The sequence below is a fragment of the Terrapene carolina genome, unplaced genomic scaffold (genome assembly GCF_002925995.2).
Source record: "Terrapene carolina triunguis isolate 2854851 unplaced genomic scaffold, T_m_triunguis-2.0 Scaffold85, whole genome shotgun sequence".
Lineage (NCBI taxonomy): Eukaryota > Metazoa > Chordata > Testudines > Emydidae > Terrapene > Terrapene triunguis.
The window spans coordinates 19296978-19319485 of record NW_020664436.1 but is presented as its reverse complement, the minus strand read 5'-3'; the positions used below and the strand labels follow the sequence as shown (position 1 = coordinate 19319485).

Here is a 22508-nt window from a genome sequence, read left to right as displayed (position 1 = left end):
TGACTGGGAGTTAGGGGTGACCACCACCACATTTACAAGGTAATTTTATTATATGATCCGTAGGTTGGATAGGACCTGTTCTTCTTGTGCCTAGACTAGTGGGGAACTTATTTTACATTAGTCCTGTCTACTCCTCACCCTCACACTCCAAACAAATATCCTCCTAACTCCCAGATATAAAGGCTTTGAGGGTTCATTATTGTACATATAGCAGGCCACCCTTTCTCTTGAATAGATTGACTGGCCGTGGAACAAATATTCCTGGCTTTGGGAGATTTTTGTGTGTGCTTTGTTTAGAAGTTCACATTGCACAGAGAAATAATATTTGTAATGTTCATAAAATAAACTTTCATTATTTGGCTAATCCGTTATTTATTTTTGTCTGTGCCTATCTTGTAGCTTTCTTTTATTAAATGCAAATGGTTCCCTGAGGGTAGCTCTCTGTGTATGATGAAGTTACTCATTCACAGTTCATTCAAGGTAGAAGCACTCAGTTTCACTGCAAAGCATCATTCATGGACAAGTTACAGCACAAAGAGAGATTACTCCACGGTACCATATTCATTCAGAGAAAATGGGTGAGAATGTGCTAGAAGCTGTTTTCCAGTAGGAGGCTCCTAAATACTGTATTTACATTTCCCAGTTTTTTTCCTGTAGCCTGCTTTCCTCTCCCATTAGCCTCCAAATTCCTCCCACGTGAGCATTCCTGGACTCGTCCTTCCCATTAGTGTGTCAGCCAGTGGTTTAGGCCCTTAGGATATCTGAATGATCTTGAGAACAAAAGAGGATGTATGTTGACATAAAACAAATCAGTTAAACCAGAAAGGACCCATTCTTTCAGTTTCACTACATGCATTTCTAAAGGTACACCTCAACCCCAATATAACGCGGCCTGATATAACATGAATTTGGATATATCATCCCAATCCTTACTCAGGCAAACCATCCACTAATTACAAAGTAAATAGTCAATGGGTGTTTTGCTTGAGTAAGAACTTCCAAGATCAGGTCCATCGTTTGGCTCATCAGCAATGCCATCCTAACATATTGCATAGATCATACTAACAGATGAATAAGCAAATGGTTAAAAGCCTATTTCTAATTTAGCTAAAATCCCATTTAAAAAGCAAAACAAACAAACAAAAAACCTGGTGTGAAATCCTGGCCCTACTGAAGTCAACAGCAGAACTCTCTTTGACCTTGAGAGGGCCAGGATTTTACCCCCAATGTTAAGGAACTGCCCGTGCGCCTTTTCTTGAGGTAGATGCACACAGAGAAGGGTCTGCCTGTGCATGGATCTTGGAGGGAGTTATCTGGGTCAATGATTTTTATTTGAATTTACACAAAACATACTTTGCTTCTATTTTGACTTACTTTTTTCTCACATAATTTGAAACCTCATTCATTTAGGATGTCAATAATGTGGCTCCCTCTGTTTAACTTGTTTCCCCAACATTTTAGCTTTACCTTTTAGCCCTGGATTAATATTTTAACATTGCTCCTCTTATGCTTTATTTGCCTCCCGTTAACGCCTTAGAGTTGGAACTAGTCCTTCCTTATCTTCAAATAAGTATTTTGGCACATTTGTAACTTCTTGTATTATTCTATTGTTTTTAATGAGAAATTTGGACACCACCATCTTACTTCTGGTTTTGAAATATCTATTTTAGTGTTGAATTTTGCTGTTAGGACTATGCAATGTTTTAATCTTCAGATTATATATTTTTTCTCCTGGCAAATTGAGCCTTAAAAACACTGAGGTTTAAATTTTTGAATGTGGTATAAATGTGATAGAGGAAAGAAAGACTTGATAAAATTATGCATTTTAAAAACAAAATAATGTGTATGAACAAGTGGATCAGAACGTTTAAGGGACGAGTTATTTTTGAGTTGATAACCATAATTGTTAACAACTGGATTGTCTTGGGGACCTTGAAATTAAAAATCCTCGATTAACAGAACAAATTGAAAGTTAAAGAAGAGATATCAGAATGTTCATCTCAGAATGTTGCTTTGTTTGATTTACAGAACTGTCCATTATGAAGGTGGCGCTGTGTCGATTCATGCTCGTTCCCTTTGGCGACTAGAGACTCTAAGAGTTGCGTAAGTAACAATACGCTAAGAAAAAATATATACAATATAATCCAACTTGATCAGCTGTATGACTTCAGTCAGAGTAGGATCGGTCTCTAAATCAATAGCACAGTAGGTAAAAACTAGAGGTGAACTTGAAAGCCCTGAGTCAGCAAGGTACTTAAGTGTGTACTTAGCTTCAAGCACATGAATAGTTCCACTGTCTTCACTGGGACTACTTGTGCTTAAAGAGAGGTGTGTGCTTAAATATGTTGCTGAATCACATCCAGGTTATATTATTCTATTTTAATTTCAAATATTTGTGGTTTTATTTTCCCTTTTTCCAGTCATTTATGGTTATGGACAGCTCCTGCATGGTGGTAATATTCCAATAAGATTTTATGTTACTATGCTTTGTCCCCATAAATGGCTTTCTGATGCATTTAAAAAAGCCCCAAATAAACTGAAAAACTCACACAAATACACACCCAGGTTTTTTTGGCTGTCTTCTGGTTTCCTCTGGTTCTATAGTTATAGTTGTATTCAGGTTCTTTTGTTACCATTTTTAGCAGTGCTATGTATTTGGGTATTAAATAGTCACTTTTATGTTAAGAACAAAAATTATTAGACAGCCTGTATTGTAAAGGAAAACATCTGCAAAAGGATGATGTAAAGTTGGAGTGCTTGCTGGGAATTGTGCCTTATTTAGCTGTGACTGTAATATACAAACATGCCTTAAAGTTTCACTCACAAGTATACAGTTATGATAAAATGTGAAGTGACAAATTATCATTTTGGAGACTAAATGACAATAGCTGTGGGGAAATGTTACACTCTAATGATGCTGTTGAATGTGTGCATGTCATTTAATGGGATGATGTTAAAAGACATTGAATACATATAAGGGGAATGGAGAGATTCCCTCCACTCTCCTTTAGTTGCTTTTGGACTAAATTGTGCTTGAGCGACAGCAGTGAAACCACACGAGAATCTCTGCCTTTTTGTTTCCCAAACCTTTCTCTTCACATGTTTCAGGGTAGTATTTTACCATCAATGTGTACCACCTGGCAAATAATGGCACAGGAACAATGAGTTATGTTACGATTTGATAGCCTTATGCCATCTCTGGAATTTGACAGGCAATGTGTACAGACTGCAGGTTTAGAGAACTTGTCAAAAGAACCTGCAATACAAGTCAGCTCTGACGGTAGTAATCTTCCTTTACAAGGAACATGACTGTTACTATCAAAATGTTAAACTTTTTTTTTTTTGGGTGGGACACAATTATGGCCAAATTTCAGATGTTTTATTTTGTTAGCAAAGGTGTCAGCTTATAACTTTCCAGCTGGTGCTCAGATGTATGACCTCTTAAAGCCTATTGCTAAATAGACAAATTTATGTGCATCAGTGATTAGAAGTAAATTTTGAATGTATTGAATTGGGCACATGATTTGTGACAAATCAGTCTAATATGTATGTACGTTTGTTATTACTATTAGACAACACTAAATTGTGCAACACTTACATGTTTAACAAATAACAACTAAAATCTGTTTCCTGGCCTGAAAATCTCTCTATCTAATGACACAGACTTGCAAACACCACGATAAGTAGTGCTGATTAGTGAGAGTAAACCCAATATTTTACATTCTAGGGCTCCAGTCCTGTAGAGATTTATGCACATACCTAGCTTTATCCCATAGAAGTCATGGGGCTACTTAGATTAATGTCTTTCCAGGCTTGGATTGTAAGATTTTTTTGGGGAGCAAGGCTTGCTCTAGTAAGCATTTGAGTATACTACACAGTTTTGTGTGCAGATGTGGTCACAGAGTTTCCTGGTACATTACATGGACTAAAATATGCATTCTTACTCATTCTTGAAACTTTGAGAAAGGTTACTTGAATCTGGGAGTTTTTATGATTCAACATAGAGAAAATATACAACAGCCCAGATCTGTGTGTGTTTCCACTGATATAAACCCTGGCACAGGCACCTGGATAGGGAGGGGGCTTGTGACAACAGAAAGTGGACTCAGTATTTTCTCTGGGAAGAGAATAGGAGAGGAAGGCTTGGACAGAGCAAAAAGATGGGGCTTAGGCAAAGGATAATCAGAGGGGGAAGGATAGCACGGCTGTGACTAGAAAAGGAAAGATCAAGTGATAGATGGAAATGAGACAAAGGCCTGAGTAATTGTAAGGAAAATCCATTGGAATTGGAGTAGCTTAGTGTATTTTATGGAATCTTGGGCTCTTGAAAGATCTTGTTTTATGCTATTCATCTTTTCTTTAGAAGAATATTTCTTAATAAGATTGGTTATAAGACTATTATTGCTATTGCTTCATAAATCAGCCCCCCTCCTTTTTTTTTTTTACAATTGTGCATGCCCTGTCACCTACCCATCACTGTTCCCCAGTCCTCCTTCCTTTTCTCAATTTCTCTTTTCTCTTAAAATCACTCTTTCCTCCCACTCCACCCCACTACAACCTGGAACTTGTGCTCTGGGCTATCCAGCTTCCTCCCACAAACTGTGCTGATGGGATTTACCATACAAAAGGCTTCTTGTTTTTGAATTCTCTTCACTAGCACAGAACCCCCTGAAGCATTGCACGGCTTGATTCCATAGCCAGTCTCAGTATAAATTCACGCCAAACTGTTAAGAATCTTTTGCTACAGAGCAGCTGATGGTAGTGTTTATCATTGTTTTGCCCACAGTAGTCTGTGGGCTTGAGTCTGTTATGCTAAAGAGCTTTTATGCCATTCTGACTGTGCAGAGGAGGCCTTTAAGTGGTCAGAAACAGTCTCCTCAGAATATTCACTGCCCAGAAGGCTTCCTTGACTGGTTAGAGCTAGTATAAGGGCAGTGCACGCTCTGCTGCCATCTCTCAAGGACAAATTGGAAGTGTGGTTGGAGTGCATTACACTTCAGCTATTCTCTCTTCCTATAGTCCACAGGGGGCCATGTGATGCAGAGTGTAAGTTAGAGCAGCCCTAGTCTGTGCTAAGGTAGGCTCCTGCATGGCTCCATAATGAGGAGTGCAAAGATATTCAGCAATGTTTGCCTTCCCTGGCCCAAGTGCTACAACATGATCACTGAGAATCAGGCCCTGGGTCTTTATATGGTTGAATGATGGAATTTTCATGCCAGCTGACAGTTGTATGTATTGGATGTGTTTTGGTAGTGGGTGCTCACCTTGCCATATAGAAGACTTAATGGGGGGAGGGGGAGAATGCATTTATGAGATATAAATCCTCCTTCCCTCCCCACCAAAAAATCCCACAGCAGAGTCCAACATTTTTACTGTCATTTAAAAAAAAAAAAGTAGGCTACAGAAATAAACCCTGTCTCTCTAGCATGTTTTAAAACAACCAAGAACCTCCCCAATTTCTTTAAGAAAATGGAAGCCAAGAGGTAACTTACATTGTGAAAATGGCTGCCAAATGTGTTTTCAAGATTTACACTGACAGTATACCTAGTACTTATGAAGAGGTGCTTAAACAAATGGATATTTTTATTGCACAGATAATAGTCTAAATCTGTTACACTAGTCTACAGTGATAATGACGTATGTGATGTGCCTTGAATAGGACCTAGGCTAGTGTACAGATGCATATAAAACACATACAGAGAAAAACTTTTAATTTGTTTTGGAATTTTGTGCTTGGGCTCATTCTAAAAGTACATAAGAATTTACATGTAAGCAAAAAGGGGCAGCAATACAAGCTTCTGCTATGTGGGATAGTTTAGATTTAGTTGAAATAGAATATCTGTAGGTTCACCAATACCAGTCAGTCATCTTTGACCCATAAATGATGAGTTTGGGCTGTTTCATACAAAAATGGAATATTATTTATTTGTATTGTGGTAGTACCTAGGAGCCCCAGTCATGGACCAGGACCCCATTGTGCTAGGCACTGTACAAACACAGAACAAAAGAATGGTCCCTTCCCTCCCAAGCTTCCAGTCTAAGTAAAGTTTGAGAGCTCCTCTGAGAGACCACTGATGGAGGAGTACCTCGACACATCTGGAGGACTGGGGGCTCAGTCTGAAGCAGGGAGTTGGAACCCTGCTCTTTCTGTGCCTCAATTTGAAGTCCACTGTGAATGGAACGCCAGAGTGGGAGCATCCCTTCTTATTCCCCTTTATCTCCTGTAGAATGTGAAGCATATGGGCAGGCTCTTGTTGACTGGTTTTATAATTATTTTGTGAGCACTGTATCTGAGGGCACAGACAGCTGAGCAGAGGAGTGCTCTGGGAAGGTAGGTGAACTTAGCTACCAGTGGATGAAATGTTGAAGTGAGGACCTAGTTGGTCTTGGCTCATACTTTGGAGCTGAGATCTCCTCTCCTGGATGCAATAGGGTGTCTGTAAAATCCTCTAGTTATTGAAATTCATCTGTGGATAATTTCTGTTTTTCTGTCGGTAAGCAGCCATTTCTGCAACAGCTGAATTTTTTTTTGTATAACCAAAGGGAACTAAACTTCCTCTCAAATATCCCGCTGACAGCTCCCTTTCATTATACCTGAGAGGACTTCTCTTGAGCTATGGCAGAGTGGCACAGGGGAGAGGCACTGCATATGCAGGTTTCAAGGCGTTCGGATGGTATTTCCTATTGTCGGTGCAGAAAATACAGCTCAAAGAAGTAATCTTTTCTACCAGCGAAAAGATTAAAAAAACAACTCCTCCTGTTAAACTGTACTGATGGTGTTCATGGTTCTAATCAAACCCCCCTGTCTCCACTTCTTTGGGACTGGAAAAAATCATAATTCATTGACCTTTTTCTTTTGTCGCAATACTTTTTATTAACAGGTTAATTTAAACATGAGTTTATTGTACCTATTGGAGTGATACCACATCAGATAGCCAAAAACATTGTAGCTTTTTCTGTTAATACTGTACTATGAAGGGTGGACTTTGACATTCTGTGCCAACACATTAAAATGATTTTGCAACTAATCTGAATAATAATGAATCTTTAAATATGTTTGTTTGGTCTAGAACATTAAATTTTAAACATTGTGTTTAAGAATCCTCCTTTGAACTTGCCTTATTAGGTGGAGTGGAAGCCACATTAGATGGGGACAGCTATTCAGACTAAGACATATAACAACAGGGAAATATTTAAGCCTCATGGATGACAAGAGTCTTCTTCTTACGGACAAAGAGAAAGCTGATGTGAAATCTACAGCGTTTTGTTTTCGGTCTTCCAAGGTACAAAACAAATGCAGCATTAATGTGCCTGGCAATGTTTGATTTCTCTTTTAATGAGCATTCAAATACATTTAGGGAAAAAATAGAGAAATGAATGAAGTGAAGGTGCTACCAAACATCCAATTGTGTTTTTCTCCTTATGGGCCTCTTCTATTATCTGCTTCTGTGTTCAAGCTTTTAGTTAGCCCAGACTCAATGCTGCACCTTAGGCTTTCTATGAACTGAATGACATTTATCCATTCCTTGTGGCATTTATACATCTTCCACTATATGACTTCGCTGAATCCTTCCTATTTTCCTACCTTTTCACTATAAATAAGAAAATTCAGAATAACAGGATTAACTCCAAAAAGCGATATTACATTATTTGCCTTGGGTAGAGCTGCTTTGTGCTTTTGTTACTCTGCTTACCCAATTTTGAAAAATCTCCAGGTGTCTCTAACAATTTTTCTGGGAACTTCAGTAGTTCTTTCACTGTTTTTAGTTGGTTGGGTGAGATGAGAGGCAGTTACATGATTGTTTATTTTAAATTAAATGAAGAAATCAATTGTATTGAATTAAACGATTTATCTGTAAAGCTAATCTACATTTAGGCTAGCTGAAATTATGTATTCAGCATTTTCCTTTAAAATTTTTTGTAGGTACTTCAAATTAGGGAAGTACATTTTTTGTGTGGTGGGTGAACAGTTTAAAATGTGCTATGACTCAATTTGGGTGTTTGCAGTTGCAGCCTAATATCACTGAAAATTTTAGTTTTCCGAAATTAGTACTTTGTTAGTTATCCGTTACAATGTTTCCTTTTTGTTACAAATTTTAACAATTTTATTAACATTTCTGTGGGAATTTTCCTTAGACATTGTATAATTTCTTCCATTGTACACGCAGGGTCATAAACAATAATCAGGCACCTGAAATTGGGTATATATTTTTTTGTGTAATCTGGCTTTGGGGATTTTTGTTGGCTAGTTCTGGTGGCTATAGTTTGGGTGCTCAGACAATGGCTTTCTCTCTCCCAATTAGAAAAAACATTGTGAAAAAGAGTGACCGTAGAATCCTCAAACATTGCAGGAAAAACAGTGAAATCTTGTTTATACAGAATTCTTAGGGGAATGCTCAAAAACTTCAGATAAATGATGATGATTTGGGTGGAAGAGAAGCTAGCTTGTGGGCTTTGAAAAAGTTACACTCTGGTTGAGATCCTCATCTCTGCCCTGGCCCCTTTTTGCCACTCTAGACAGAGAAAAGGGTCCTGTAGTCTGATCCTGTATTCCTTACATGGGCAGAAATTCCATTTAATTTAGTAGAAGGTACACCTGTGTGAAGGCTTCAGCCTAGGGAATGTTTCATGTGTCTTGATTAGTTAAAGTACTCTGCTTATTGAGGCATTTTAATCTTCGAGTTTCTAAGCTCCAATTACTTGAGAGCTACTTCCTTTATTTTTAATCCCAGTGTTCAGTAAGCTTGCATCAGTTGTTATGAATGCAGAGTTTAAAGTCTGGCTGGTAGTTAGTAGTGGGTTTTAAGCTATTATTTGAGAGGCAACCCAAGTTTTAGAATCTTTGGAGGCCTCAGGCCAAACTTTTTGATAATCTGTTGTTAAAGAGGAGCATCTATCATTATTACTGTTACTGAAGGGCAAGATTGTGGACCATCTTGTCTGTTGCCTGAAGAGAGCAATCGGGGCTTAACATGTTCTCTTGTGCTTGTGTTGACTATTACTGCTTCCTGGCAGCAGGGGGGAATCCGCTCCTCATATTTTACAGCCCCCTCCCCCACTTCATGTAGGTGTGTGGGAAGGAGTCGTAACTAGGAAAAATCTGGAATCTGTCTGTCTAATTATAGTGGTACATTGGGGAGCATATGCTGCAGCCGGTATAGAGCTGGCACAATTTACTCCTTCCCAGGAGCAGTGGGGTGAACAGAAAGCGATTGTGACTCCCCTAGTCAGTCTCCTTCTTGGGCTGCTTCAGGGATAGCCCAACAACCTGCTGGAAAAGTCACATTGGGAGATGACCTCTGACTTGATGTTAATTTTGTGATCCTCAAATTTTAGACCAAAATCAGACCATTTTAACTATCGACTGTGGAAGAGCTTGGGGAGAGACCATAGGGCGTCTGCACTTAATTGCTGAAAATGAATTCATTACACTTAGTTTGCGACTCAGAACTTGTTAAATTATGTCATGTTTTGCTGTGAAATAGAGTTGTCAGGCCTCAGATTTAGCAGTGGGGGAAAAATTAACCCAAAGTTTACAGATATCTTGCTCTACGGTAACAAACTTAAGTATGGTCAAATCATAGCTGTCCCAGAATGAGTTCTTTAGAGGAGGGAAGTCTGGAATCTCTTTCGCCTGAATGCCCATAGAGAAAGCAGCCGTAATTTTGCTTTGTGCTCATGGGCCTGTAATACTAGTCAGCTCAGAAGGAATGTATCTGAGTAGGACATGGCCTTGACTACCTCTACAGTGACAAACATCAGCAGGAGGAATATGTCAGGAGAGCCAACTATACTTTTCCTAAAGGTGCATCAAGTCCTGTTCACCCTCACTCCAGTGCTTCTTTGGTTATAATGCCTCTGAGGTACACACCTGCGCCTCTGTGGGTAATGACTAACTGCAGGTGCAATTGAGAAAGCACTGTTATGGCTTGTGTCGTGAATTAAACACAAAATGTATGGGGCTATTTACAGTTTAGACATCAGGATCCAGTTTTGATTGACAGAAGGAACTGAATAAAAAAATAAACAGATCAGAATATTCTCTTGTATTAATGTTCTTTAAACATCTCAGCAAAATAAAGAAATGTGATGCCCAAAACTTCATCACACATTAGTTAGAATTTTAATTTGAAAATTGATATTGTGAACAATAAATAGCATTTTCACATGGGAAGGATTATTTTCTGCAAGTCAGGTTTTTGATGAATTATACATGTTAAATAAAACCGAACTAAAATGCATTAGGTTTTTAAAATAGTTTATTTCTTATTTTAAATGTACAACCATTTCTCCTCCTACACCCAGGCCACCAATATATGTGAGATACTGTCCAAACCACTTAGTTCTGATCCATATGTAAAGTTCACAGGCATTCAGATCAGTGGGTTTGTTTTATGCCCATTTCTGTTATATACTATATCTAAATCTTTGTCAGTTCCCTCTATTTCTTTCTTTAATATTTCTCACAAACAATTGTTTCAAGTTAGTAATTCAAACCAGTACTGATGCAGAATTCAGTAATGGTCAAATCTTTTATATGCATTTGTTTATGGGCTGCTGAATGCCATAACTACATCCTTTAATGTAGCTTGGGAATATGCAACTATCCTCTACTAACTAAGGATGACAGATTCAAAACTAATGGGAATTTCTCCTATTTATTGTGTGAGGTTGGTCAATATTGTAGCTTTTAGCACCAGCTTGTGGAAGCTGTGCAATGGACATAGTCAAAGGGCATAGACATAGACATAGTCAAAGGGATAATCTCAAGTTTTCAGAGAGGGCACATTTTAAATAGTTTGTCCTGATGTTTTAAAAATTCCTTTAAATAAATAAATAAAGAAAGAATAAGTTTGGGCCTTTCTGCTCACTGTTGTGTTTTATAAGGATCATTGGGAGGTCCTGGGAGTAACATCCAACATACCTAGGGCCACCCCTCCTTATCTTTGTGTGCACATGCCGGCCTGGAGTTTGTTCAGTTTCAGCTTTGCTGCTGTCACTGGTAAATGCTCTTGCAGAGCCTGGGGAGGAGCATTCACGTGAGAGCTCTATATGAGGGCGGGACACCTGACCAGTGACAAACCAGGGAAGCTAACTATACACATATTCACAAGGCAAACAAACTGGGGAAAAAAGAGATTTTCTGTTTGAGTTGCGGTAATCTTCAGTGGTGCTTGCTATAATAGCAAGAACAAATTTTTCAGTTGGAAATGTGATTTAGAAGTTGACTGGGTCTTTCTAAGGGTTTTTTCCCCCAATCACAGCTCAAAAGAGAAATTAAAACTTCTATCCGCTACAGTGCAAACTGAAGATGTAACTAAAGAATGCTGTAACTGAAAATCTGCCATGGGAGAGAATATAGAAGTATACCCATCTATCTATATCTAGATGCTTGAGGAGATGTTCTTTTGGCTGCTGTTTTAAATTCCCCAGCTCTTTAAGGAGTCAGGTGCTTGTTTCTAAACAGACTTGATAAAGGAGAAGGAGTTCCATGGTTTATTGGTCGAATTGCTGGATTGTTGACTGTAGCTACACAGCTTCTTACAGCCAGGAACTGGGTCTTAAACTCTGCCTTGTCAGACGCCATGTGTAAACGCCCCCATCAAAATGTATAAAACAATGATCAGCCTATAGTAATGAACTGAACTATTGAGTAAGGACTCAGACATTAATGTAAAACACAAGTTTAATATAATTTTTTTCTCTTGAAATAATTTAAGCAAACCATTCTAATTGTCAATAAGGCTGATAGAATGTAGAGGCTATTGCACTGTAGCACACAGCTGTCTAGGATTACTTCTAGCATTTTCCATAGAAGAATAAAAAACTAATTCATGTAAATACCATCTTTTAATCCAATAATTGATCATGTAAAGTAGATTTATTTTGATAGGCTGATTTTAAAATTGCTGCATTCCTAACCCATTGAAAATTCTTTAGGGGGTACTTAGGCACAGAACACTGAGTACTTGGAATCCCAAGAAGTGCTTGAAATATCCTTCTCAGGACATGCTAAACAAAATACAAACTCTGCAGCAGACAGCCTTAATTTCAGGGGAGGCTAAACACATATGTAAAGGGGAATTGTAGTGGGATTCAGATTATTGAAATGCATGAGGGAACTAAAATACATTTGGATGATCAGAAGTTTGGTTACTCCACAGTCAATAGAACATTGGAGACATGTTGGCAGGTTCTTAGTAAGAGAGGTTTGAACAATCTCATAGGCCCTGCTTCTGCAAGCTTTTCCATGTGGATGTCCTTTTGGCTTCTGGGAGCAGAGTCTGCCAGAGTGGAACAATTTGCAGGATTGCAGCCCTAAGTAAGGAAGCAAAACTGCCATAAAATTTGCCTTTTACAGTAGTTTGAATGTGTGGGGTTTGTATATTGTAAATAAGACTTTGAAGTATAACCAGCATTTTCTTTCTGTGTAGTGGAAAAATATCATTACATAATAAATATTCAATTTTATCATATTTTTTCTTTCCATACAAAAGTCTCTTCTTTTTCTCCCACTATCTTTTAAACACCCCCAGGTTTTTGAGTGGGCTGGAATATGTCAATTTTAATAAAATGCTGCATTATGATACACTTGTAAGTATTACGCATCCAGTCTGACTCTCTTTTTAAAAAAGCTCAGGAAATCCATTAAAATGTCACTTGAAAACACAAGTCATACTTTAGCTTTTTATTCATTGACATCTGATAGAATGTCAATGTCAAAGAAATGCCACAAAAATTACAGGAAGGGGATGATGATAAAGGGTAAAATTCCAAGAGTAAAACTGAATTATGTGAATCTTTAGTATGCATATTGCACAGGCACTATATCGAAATATTGAAGTAAAACATACTTTCAAGTCTAAGTAGGTTGAATCATGCACATTCAACACTGATATTAAGATACAATTCTATTACGTTAGCCTTTAAAAGTACGAAGTGGTATGCACAGAAAAAGACTTGTATTTATGATGTCCTTTTGGGGAGAGTTGTTCATCAGGCTCAATTTTGGAAGATTCTGTTAGAATTGTTCAAACTAAAATTGTCCAGTTAAGATGGGTTTATGGTTGCTTTACTTCACTGGAGTGGAGCATACCAGTGAATTCAGTTCTTTGTATTCTGATTTAATGAATGGATTGTGAAGAATTCTGAACTTTAGCGTCCTTTAGAAGTTGGTGTGCTGACAATGTCACAAGTGTGATCTCAGTAGGGTGGAGATATAACTATGCAGAGCTCTTGCTTTATAACTGTAATAAAGTTAATCACACTGGGAAAAATGTCCAGTTGTTGCGGGGGAGGGAGGGAGAATAGCATGTGATCATGTAATTAAGGGCTGTATCATTACAGATAAAGTGGCATGGGGTCCTTCACAATGTGGAGACTGTCCCAGCATGCATCATACCACTACCAAATCATAGTGTGATAATTGCAGCCTTTTCTCAGACAGCAATCCTCTCTGATGAGCTGGTTTATATTAGATCATATGATGAGTCCCCTGTACCTGTTTAAACTGTCTGCGTATGTATTAGAGGGTGACCCGATGTCCCGATTTTATAGGGCCAGCCCTGATTTTTGGGTCTTTTTCTTATATAGGCTCCTATTACTCCTCGTCCCAATTTTTCAGATTTGCTGTCTGGTCATCCTAGTGTATTACCCGGAAGGCATCAACCTGCTCTGACTTTCCCTGGAGCACCCTCCAGTTTCCTCTTACCCTCATGTGCAGCCCAGCACACAACTGCCTCCTCTCTGCCATGCTACTTCCACTTTCCCCTATACCCATGCCTCCTCTCACCATCTCCTCCTTTCCAGTTTCCCATCTGCCACAGTCCATCCTTCACTCCCTTGCTTTCCTAGCCTCTATATTCTTCACACAACATCATGCTGTCTATAGAATTCAAAATACTATACAGTCGATATAGGAATGACCTATATGGGGCAATAGCTGATGGTCTCAGAGTGCCTTGTAACACTGATAACAATTTATGGAAAGAGTTAAGCTGAATGTGTTTCAGTTCATTCTAAACAAAAACTTGACTTGTTAGTTGCCAAGGAATGTTCTTTGGATTGGGGTAGAGACTGAGATCCTGCTTTTCACATTGTCAGCATGCAACTTTATACAGTAAGTGAATGATGTTAACTGTAGTTGAAGCTTCCATTCTGCCTCAGATATGTTCTAGCCATGTCTTTATTCTCTTTAACAATTTGATATTTGTTTAAAGTAAGTACTGAATATTTTAATTTAAACTTTCCGTTCCCTTTCCACATATATCATGTTAAGATGATACTTTACAGAATACATTTATTAATACACATTTTGAATTAACAGAACAATGCAGTGAGTGTTATAATGCCCTATGTTAGTAGGGACAAATGTAAATGTATTTTTTTCTACCATAGTTACCCATGTTCAGTTGAGCCTGTCCTCTTTATAATACTGCTTTTATCTGTTTCTGGACATCAGAACCTGAGATGGCCACTCTTTCAAATTGTGTTTTTGTTAGAGTATTCCACCTCTTGTTCACAGGAGAGAGACAAAAACTTCCTATGCTTAAAGTTTGTAGTAAAGTCTTAGAGAAGCCAAACTGAAAAAGACAATCTTAGACTGTGGAAGTACAGCAAACTAACATGGATAAAAAAGTTAAAAAAGACAAGTGCTTTTTGGCAATTCAGAAGCTTGAAATCAGCTTTTCATTTGTTCAAGTAACAATGGGATCTAATGTGGTGATTATTGCATCAGTATTTGCACACAACTTGCTATCTTGCCTGCTGTGTGGAGAAAGGGGTTTCCAGCGCCAGAGCTTGCACCTTTAAAGCCTTCTGCCCTTACATGCCAAGGGGGTGAATCAGTGCTGCAAAGCTGACCAACACCACCTTTTTGCAGCAGTTTCTGACCTTGTTTCCCCCCACCCCAACCACCATAAAGCACTACTGCCTTCCTCCAGCAAGCCTGGACAATGGCCCCCCTGCTTACAGTGCAAGGCAGTCATTTGTTCAGGTAACAATGGGACCTAATGTGGTGATTCTTGCATCAGTATTTGCACACAACTTCCTAAGCTTTTGCATTTTTACATGTTTGTTATCGCCACGTATTTGTATTACATTTTAAAATAATGTAATGTAATACAACACTAAGAGAAATGATATGAACAAATAATATATTTATAGCAAACACTCATGAATTAACGAGTTAGAAGTATATTTCTACAATCAGTATCAGATGCATGAACAAATCAACTATTACAGTATATCAAATAATTGACTAGAAGAAGAAAAGAATTTAAATCATCTCAGGAATTCAAACTGAGCAAGATTAGCATCTGCACCAAAAGCAATTTAATAAAGTGAATCAATGAATATATTTTCTTAGTATGCCTAATGTTACCAAACTTAAGTTTAAGAATTCTCTGTGAACAATAATTTAGAGCTTTTTTCAAGTGTTTCAAAATGCATTTATAATTTTGGTTGGAAGTAGAAATCCAGTCATATTTGTGAACAAGAACTTTCTGTGATGTGCATGGTCATCTGTGCTGATCAGCTCGCTATGCTGGCCAAACAGGAAATGAAATTCAAAAGTTCGTGGGGCTTTTCCTGTCTACCTGGCCAGTGCATCGGAGTTGAGAGTGCTGTCCAGAGCGGTCACAATGGAGCACTCGGGGATAGCTCCCGGAGGCCAATACTGTCAAATTGCGTCCACACTACCCCAAATTCGACCCAGCAGGGTCAATTTCAGCATTAATCCCCTCGTCAGGGAGGAGTACAGAAATCCATTTTAAGAGCCCTTTAAGTCGACAAAAATGGCTTCATCGTGTGGACAGGTGCAGGGTTAAATTGATCTAACGCTGCTAAATTTGACCTAAACTCGTAGTGTAGACCAGGGCTAAGATGGGGCTGGAGGACAACCCTGAGGCCTCCCTGGCTATCTTTGAACAGGGGGCAGGTGCCCACCAATAGCCCTAAGATGAGCAAAATAAACCCCTTATTTGACAGGAAAGGCCCAGACTGCACATGGCGCTATGGAGGGGACCTCCCCAAAGGCCTATAGAGCATTGAATGCAGTCATGTGGACTATTTGGGGCCAGCAAAGAAGGATTTTTTGCCAGTTATGATTGGAAGAATTTGTCCCTGATTCTTGGCTTTGAGGAGAGGCTCATCAGTTATGGGATTTCTGCTTTTGTTGGTTAAAGCCTGAGGTATGTTCCCCACAGAAAATTGTGGAGATGGTGGTGCAGGAGCAGTTTTGTCATATGCTACCAGGTAATCTGCCTGGAGGAGGCAGCATACCTTATTGAGAAATTCCTCAAGGCAGAACTGGACTGTGGGACTATTAAGAGACCTTTTGAAACAAGCTCCTTCCTTGAGACTGAGGCTAGCAGTGGCTGGGGCTATGAGGGCGTAGCCAGAGGTAACAAAACTGCGACTGGAAAGGCTCCCACTGGGCTGCAGGGCCTGCTTACAATCTGCCAGGGTGGTCAAGACTGGGGCAGACCCTCGTCTCAGGGCTGGGGCTGGAGATGAGGGACCAGCGGTATGTAACCTATCACTTAAATCAGCCTCTGTATCATAATGCTGATTTTTTTTTAAAAAGGCTTCAGAGGCAGTCCTGGCAATTTCAGGCCAGCAAGCCTAACTTCAGTACCAGGCAAATTGTTTGAAACTATAGTAAAAAGCAGAATTATCAGTGACACAGATGAACACTATATGTTGGGGAAGAATCAACACAGCTTTTGTAAAGGGAATTCATTCCCCACCAATGTATTAGAATTCTTTGAGGGAATCATCAAGCATGTGGACAAGGGTGATCCAATTGGTATAATGTACTTGGACTTTCAGAAAGCCTTTGACAAGGTCCCTCACCAAAGGCTTTTAAGCAAAGTAAGCAAACACAGGGTAAGAGGGAAGGTCCTCTCATGGATCAGTGACTGGTTAAACACAGAAAACAAAAGGTGGGAAAAAGGAGTCAGTTTTCACAATGGAGAGAGGGAAATAGTGAGGTCCCTCAAGGATCTGTACGTGGACCTGGCTGTTCAACATATTCGTAAAAGATCTGGAAAAAGGGGAAACAGTGAGGTGGTAAAGTTTGCAGATGATCCAAAATTATTCAAGATAGTTAAGTCCATAGCTGCGTGCAAAGACTTAAAGGGATTTCACAAAACTGGGTGACAGCAACAAAGTGGCAGGTGAAATTCAGTGTTAAGTACAACGGAATGCACACTGGAAAACATAATCCCAATGATATAAACAAAATGATAGGGTTTATATTAGCTGTTACACTCGAGATCTTGGAATTGTAGTGGATAGTTCTCTGAAGACATCCGCTCAATATGCAGCGGCAGTCAAAAAGACGAATAATGTTAGGAACCATTAGGAAAGGGATAGATAAGACAGAATATATCATAATGTCACTCTATAAATCCATGGTTCGTGCACACTTCAAATAGGACAACTAGGACTGCATGCAATATCTCAAAAAAGATGTATTAGAATTGGAAAAGGTACAGAGAAGGACATCAGAAGTGATTAGGGGTCTGGAACAGCGTCCATACGAGGAGACATTGAAAAGATGGGGACTGATCTACTTTGAAAAGAGGTGACTAAGGCAGGGGGGATTTGAAAGATTTATAAAATCATGAATGGTGTGGAGAAAGTGAATATGGAAGTGTTATTTACCCCTTCACATAACACATAAACCGGGGGTCACCCAATGAAATTAATAGGCAGCATGTTTAAAAGGAGCTACTTCTTCACATGGTGCGTATTAGCCTGTGGGACTTGTTGCCATGCGATGTTGTGAAGGCCAGAAGTATAAGTGGGTTCAAAAAGAATTAGATACTTTCATGAAGGATAGGTTCATCATTGGCTATTAGCTGAGATGGTCACGGATGCAACCCCATGCACCGGGTACCCATAAACCTCCAGCTGCCGGAAACTGGGAGTGGATGACAGGATGGGTCACTGGAAATTGCCATGTTCTGTTCATTCCTTCTTGGCCACTGTCGGAAGACAGGATGCTGGGTTGGATGGACCATTGGTCTGACCCAGTATGCCTATTATGTCTAGTGTTTTCAGAGAGACAGTTGTATACTGGAGCAGACTTTCTTGTTTTCTTAACCTGAACTACTTTGAGATCTGTCCTACTGGTGTTGCTTGTGCAAAACTCCTGCTGTTTGAAGGTTGAGTAAGATGAGCAGAATTTGTACCTCTGAGGAATGCTCTGCAGAGAGCATAGGCTAGTAAAACTGAAATCTGATTAACCAATATAAGGTCTGATTCTCCATTTTGTTTATACCAGTTTTATGCTAGCTCACTGGGATTAAACTGACTGGAAAATCAGATCGTAGAATATAAAATATGTTCTTCAATAATGCTCAGCTGGATTTTGTGTAGACAAGATCTCTCTCTCTTCACTCAAGTATTTGGCTAACAAGCTAGTGGTTTTTATTGCTTCCCCCTTTATTAATCATTTTAGCAATGAGGGAATACATCAATGTCTACAGAGTTCTTACAGTTCCTTCAATCAAAGAAAATAACATCCAGCATTCAATGTTTGTTGCTGTGTTTATTAATTAATTATGCTTGCACCTTTTTTCACATTAGGAAAAACTGGATATAGGGATGAGAAAAGAGGTTGATGGAATGGGAGCACCTGAAATAAAGTATGGTGACTCAGTATGCTACATACAACATGCAGACACAGGCCTGTGGCTCACATACCAGTCTGTGGATGCAAAGTCTGTAAGAATGGGATCTGTGCAACGCAAGGTAAGACTGTGAATAAGGGTACATTTCATTCACTCACAACTGTGTGCGATATGAGAAAAATGTGAAGAAAATCAAAGCCTGCTGTTAATTTCTACATCTCAAATATTTTAAGCCAGCCTTTATATCAAATATTAGGGATTGTCTTCACTGCAAAATAAAATAAAAGTATGGTCTTAACTCAGGTTAAAATAGCAGTGAAGACAGAGCAATTTGGCTCCCCTATAGGGTTTTAACTCAAGCCTCTAACCCGTGATGAAAGTCAAGTTGATGTGTCTTCACTGTTGTTTTAACCTGAGTAAGATAAGTAGGGTTAGCTAACCTGAGTTAAGAAGACATCATTTCTTGTGATGAAGATCTATCCTAAAGTGTTTGTAGTCATGTCTCAAAAATCAAGATGGCAGTATGCATCAATACCTTAAATTAAAAACTAAATCCAACTATTACTGTTAGTCTACAGCTGTTAGCTTACAAATGTTCTTGAATTTGATAGTACTCAAAGGGAAACTGTTTAGTTCATTGCAGGAAAGAACCATATAACAGTGTGAGAATACTCACAGTACCATGTAATATGGAGATCTACCTATCTCATAGAACTGGAAGGGACCTTGAAAAGTCATCAAGTCCAGCCCCCTGCCTTCACTAGCAGGACCAAATACTGATTTTGCCCCAGTCCCTAAGTGGCCCCCTCAAGGATTGAACTCACAACCCTGGGTTTAGCAGGCTGATGCTCAAACCACTGAGCTATCCTTCTCCCTGAACAGTCAGGTCTTCAATGTTCTATAGTTGTGGTTGAGAAAGCACTTGCATTCAACGTCCGTGCTTTCAGGTTTTGGCAATATTTTGAAAATGTTACCTTTTGTGCAGAAATTTTTCATTCTTATTTTCAGTCCAGAGATGTATTTCCCCCCCCCTCCCCCCAAGTATGATAATTCTATTTGTGGTTATCTGAGCATTGAAAAGGAGGGGGAAAGTGCTTTTCACTCTTGAGCCATGTTTCAGATGCTATATAAGACATTTTTTTTAATTTTTTAATTTCTAACATGGCATGAAATTATTTCTTAATGAAGAAAATGCCTGAGATAAAATAAACTCTGCGTTCACTTTGAATGTTTGTCTGAAATAGCAATTTATTTGAATGAGTTCATCAGATAAATGCACCAGCAGTTTGTCTTTCTGTTTTTAAATGTATCTTTAAATATTTAACCAGGAAGCTGGCAACAACAACAATGTAATATTATGATTAAGATTTTACACTCTCACACACTCAGGAAATTTGAAGTTATAATTTGCACAGCAACTTGGACATAGAGCCTGATCCAGAATGCATTGAACACAGTAGAAAAACTACTACTGAAATCAGTGGACATTGGATCAGGCCTAATGCAGCCAAGTAATGGGAAACCATAACTTCGATTTTTTATTCTTGTGCATGTAAGATCTTAAGCACAACAGTGCATTGATCAACATAAACACAGCTCTGTTAAGAAAAGTGTTTGGTTTATTTATGTTTAGTATGTACAATTTTTTTTTCACATAAAAAGTATCCCCAAACATTTACAGTAGAACATAGGTGGTGTTTAAGAATGTGTTAACTAACATGGTTTAATACACTAGGGTGTATGGGATTTAATACCTTTAAAAACATAGTAGCTAGTCATGATCAAATCTAGGCTTTTCTCTAGTGATCCTGGGTGTATTAAGAAAGAGGGCCAGTAAAAAGGTTGGCAGCCAGGGTCAGCAAAGAGCCCATTTCTGGATGTGGCTAAATTTTAGAAGGTTTTATGTGCAGGTGGATAAGGGGAAAGAGCTGATGTTCAGCATAGTTCTTATGTTTCAGAACTAGCCTTCTCATTCCTAATTTATGCCCATATATTTACTTTCCTGTGGAGGTAAAGCCATATACATTCCAGATATGACCTTAATGTGGAAAACGCTGACTTCTGATGACTTTGTAAGTAAGCCTTTCAGAAGTGGTAGTACTAAAATTGTCATGGAACTGGACATGCTTTAATTAATACCAGTGTATAACTGGGTACCAGGCAGTAAAATACAGGCTAATCTGATTTTAATTAACTTTGGTTTCTCAGTGTGTATTTTTGTATTTACTCCACCTCTCCCCTCTCGCTACATATTTTACAAATAAGGAACATGGAATTTCCTTATGTTTTTCTTTGCAATGGCTGGTCTTTGTCTTTGTATTGCAGGCTATAATGCACCATGAAGGCCACATGGATGATGGTTTGACCTTGTCCAGATCTCAGCACGAAGAATCCCATACAGCACGAGTCATCCGTAGTACAGTCTTCCTTTTCAACAGATTTATAAGGTATGTTTTAATGTGGTCCTTTTTTGTCGTCCTTTTCCTTTCCCCTGTCCCACCCCAAATGATCATTGACATCACAGTGAGCAATTTAGCTTTGCAGAAAAATAGACCAATATTTGTAATAACAGGCATTGTAATTCTTTATCAACAATCAGCAAAGGGGAATCTGCAGAAGAATTACAGTCCATTTATTTTCTCCATTTCTAATCTTCTCTTCTCTTTCAACCTCGATACAAATTTATAAACATGAATGTTGACATTAAGGTTCAAATTAAACATAAAAGAAAAATTTCACCTGCCAGAATTTGTGAGGCTATCAAGCAGGCCATAAGTGTTTTATTTTCTAACTGTAGTTAAAATGTGATAATATCAACAAACAAATTGATGCTTTTGCCAGGAAAAATGAAACAATAGTGTCATTGCATAAAATAGTAGCAGTACAGTACAATAACTGTTGTAGATGGGCACCCATTATGGCAATCATCCTTCCTGCTTAGAGCTTTTTATGATTTTGTTTATTTGTACTGATTGTGGGTAATAAAATACTGAGTGAGACTGCATTTTGGCCGATATGTTTTTATATTATTCTTATTGCCTTATGACCAAACTAAGTGATTTTTAATCAACACTAGAGAGTGAAGTCATAAACTTCTGTTAGCTAAACCATGGTCTTCAAAAATCATTTTGTGAAGACATGAAAGAAAAAGAAAAAATATATATTTAGTGGCACAAAATATAAGTTTTATTCTTATTTCTCCACTAAAATCTCATTTTACATTTTCAAGCTCAAGACCATGCTATGGGTAGTTTGCCAGGTGTCCAGACTGCTCTATGCTGGTTAAAAGTAAAGCTGGAACAAGCAAAGCACTTCTATCTTCAAATCTTGGGTTGTGAGCATGAGTTACATTCCTTCATGGTATATTTGCTGCTAGTGTCCTTAGCAGGCTACGCCAGGATCACACCTGAGCCATGTCCTCATTTGCATTGCAAGATATCTGCCTTCGCTACCTCATTACCTATGGGCTCCTTACATAGTTATGTATGGTTAAGCAGGATATAGCCCTTTCCATCACAATATTTAATTAGAGATGTCATTTTTCAAATTCAAAAATGTTTAATTTAATTCCATTCCTTCTCTTCTCCTCCTTGTCTTGCTGCATCATTTTACTTTGCAAACTTAGGCCCAGTTCCAGGAATGCTTTTAAGTAATGCTTAAATTTACCTTCATGAGTAGCTCCAGAAGAAGCCAAAGGACCTACTCATGTGAAAATGACCTTGATTGCTTTGCTAGATCAGGGCTTAAGTGCTTACTCTTTGCTGTATTGTGAAATTTCAAACCTGGACAAATATGGATTTACAAATAAGACCTTTAGAGTTTTTGGAAATGTATGAGGGGTTCTGCAAAAACATTTTAGAACTTTTTGGG

At 38.6% G+C, this 22508-nt stretch overlaps 1 protein-coding gene across 1 annotated transcript in view; it reads left to right on the top strand.

Moving 5' to 3' along the window:
• The window catches only part of RYR2 (ryanodine receptor 2), a 512764-nt gene that overhangs the window by 127330 nt on the left and 362926 nt on the right, over positions 1 to 22508 (top strand). The window contains exons 11-14 of the mRNA XM_026649522.1: positions 2029 to 2103; positions 7127 to 7283; positions 18595 to 18759; positions 20964 to 21085. Of these exons, the coding sequence (XP_026505307.1) occupies positions 2029 to 2103; positions 7127 to 7283; positions 18595 to 18759; positions 20964 to 21085 (519 nt within the window). The remainder of the gene's footprint in view (positions 1 to 2028; positions 2104 to 7126; positions 7284 to 18594; positions 18760 to 20963; positions 21086 to 22508) is intronic.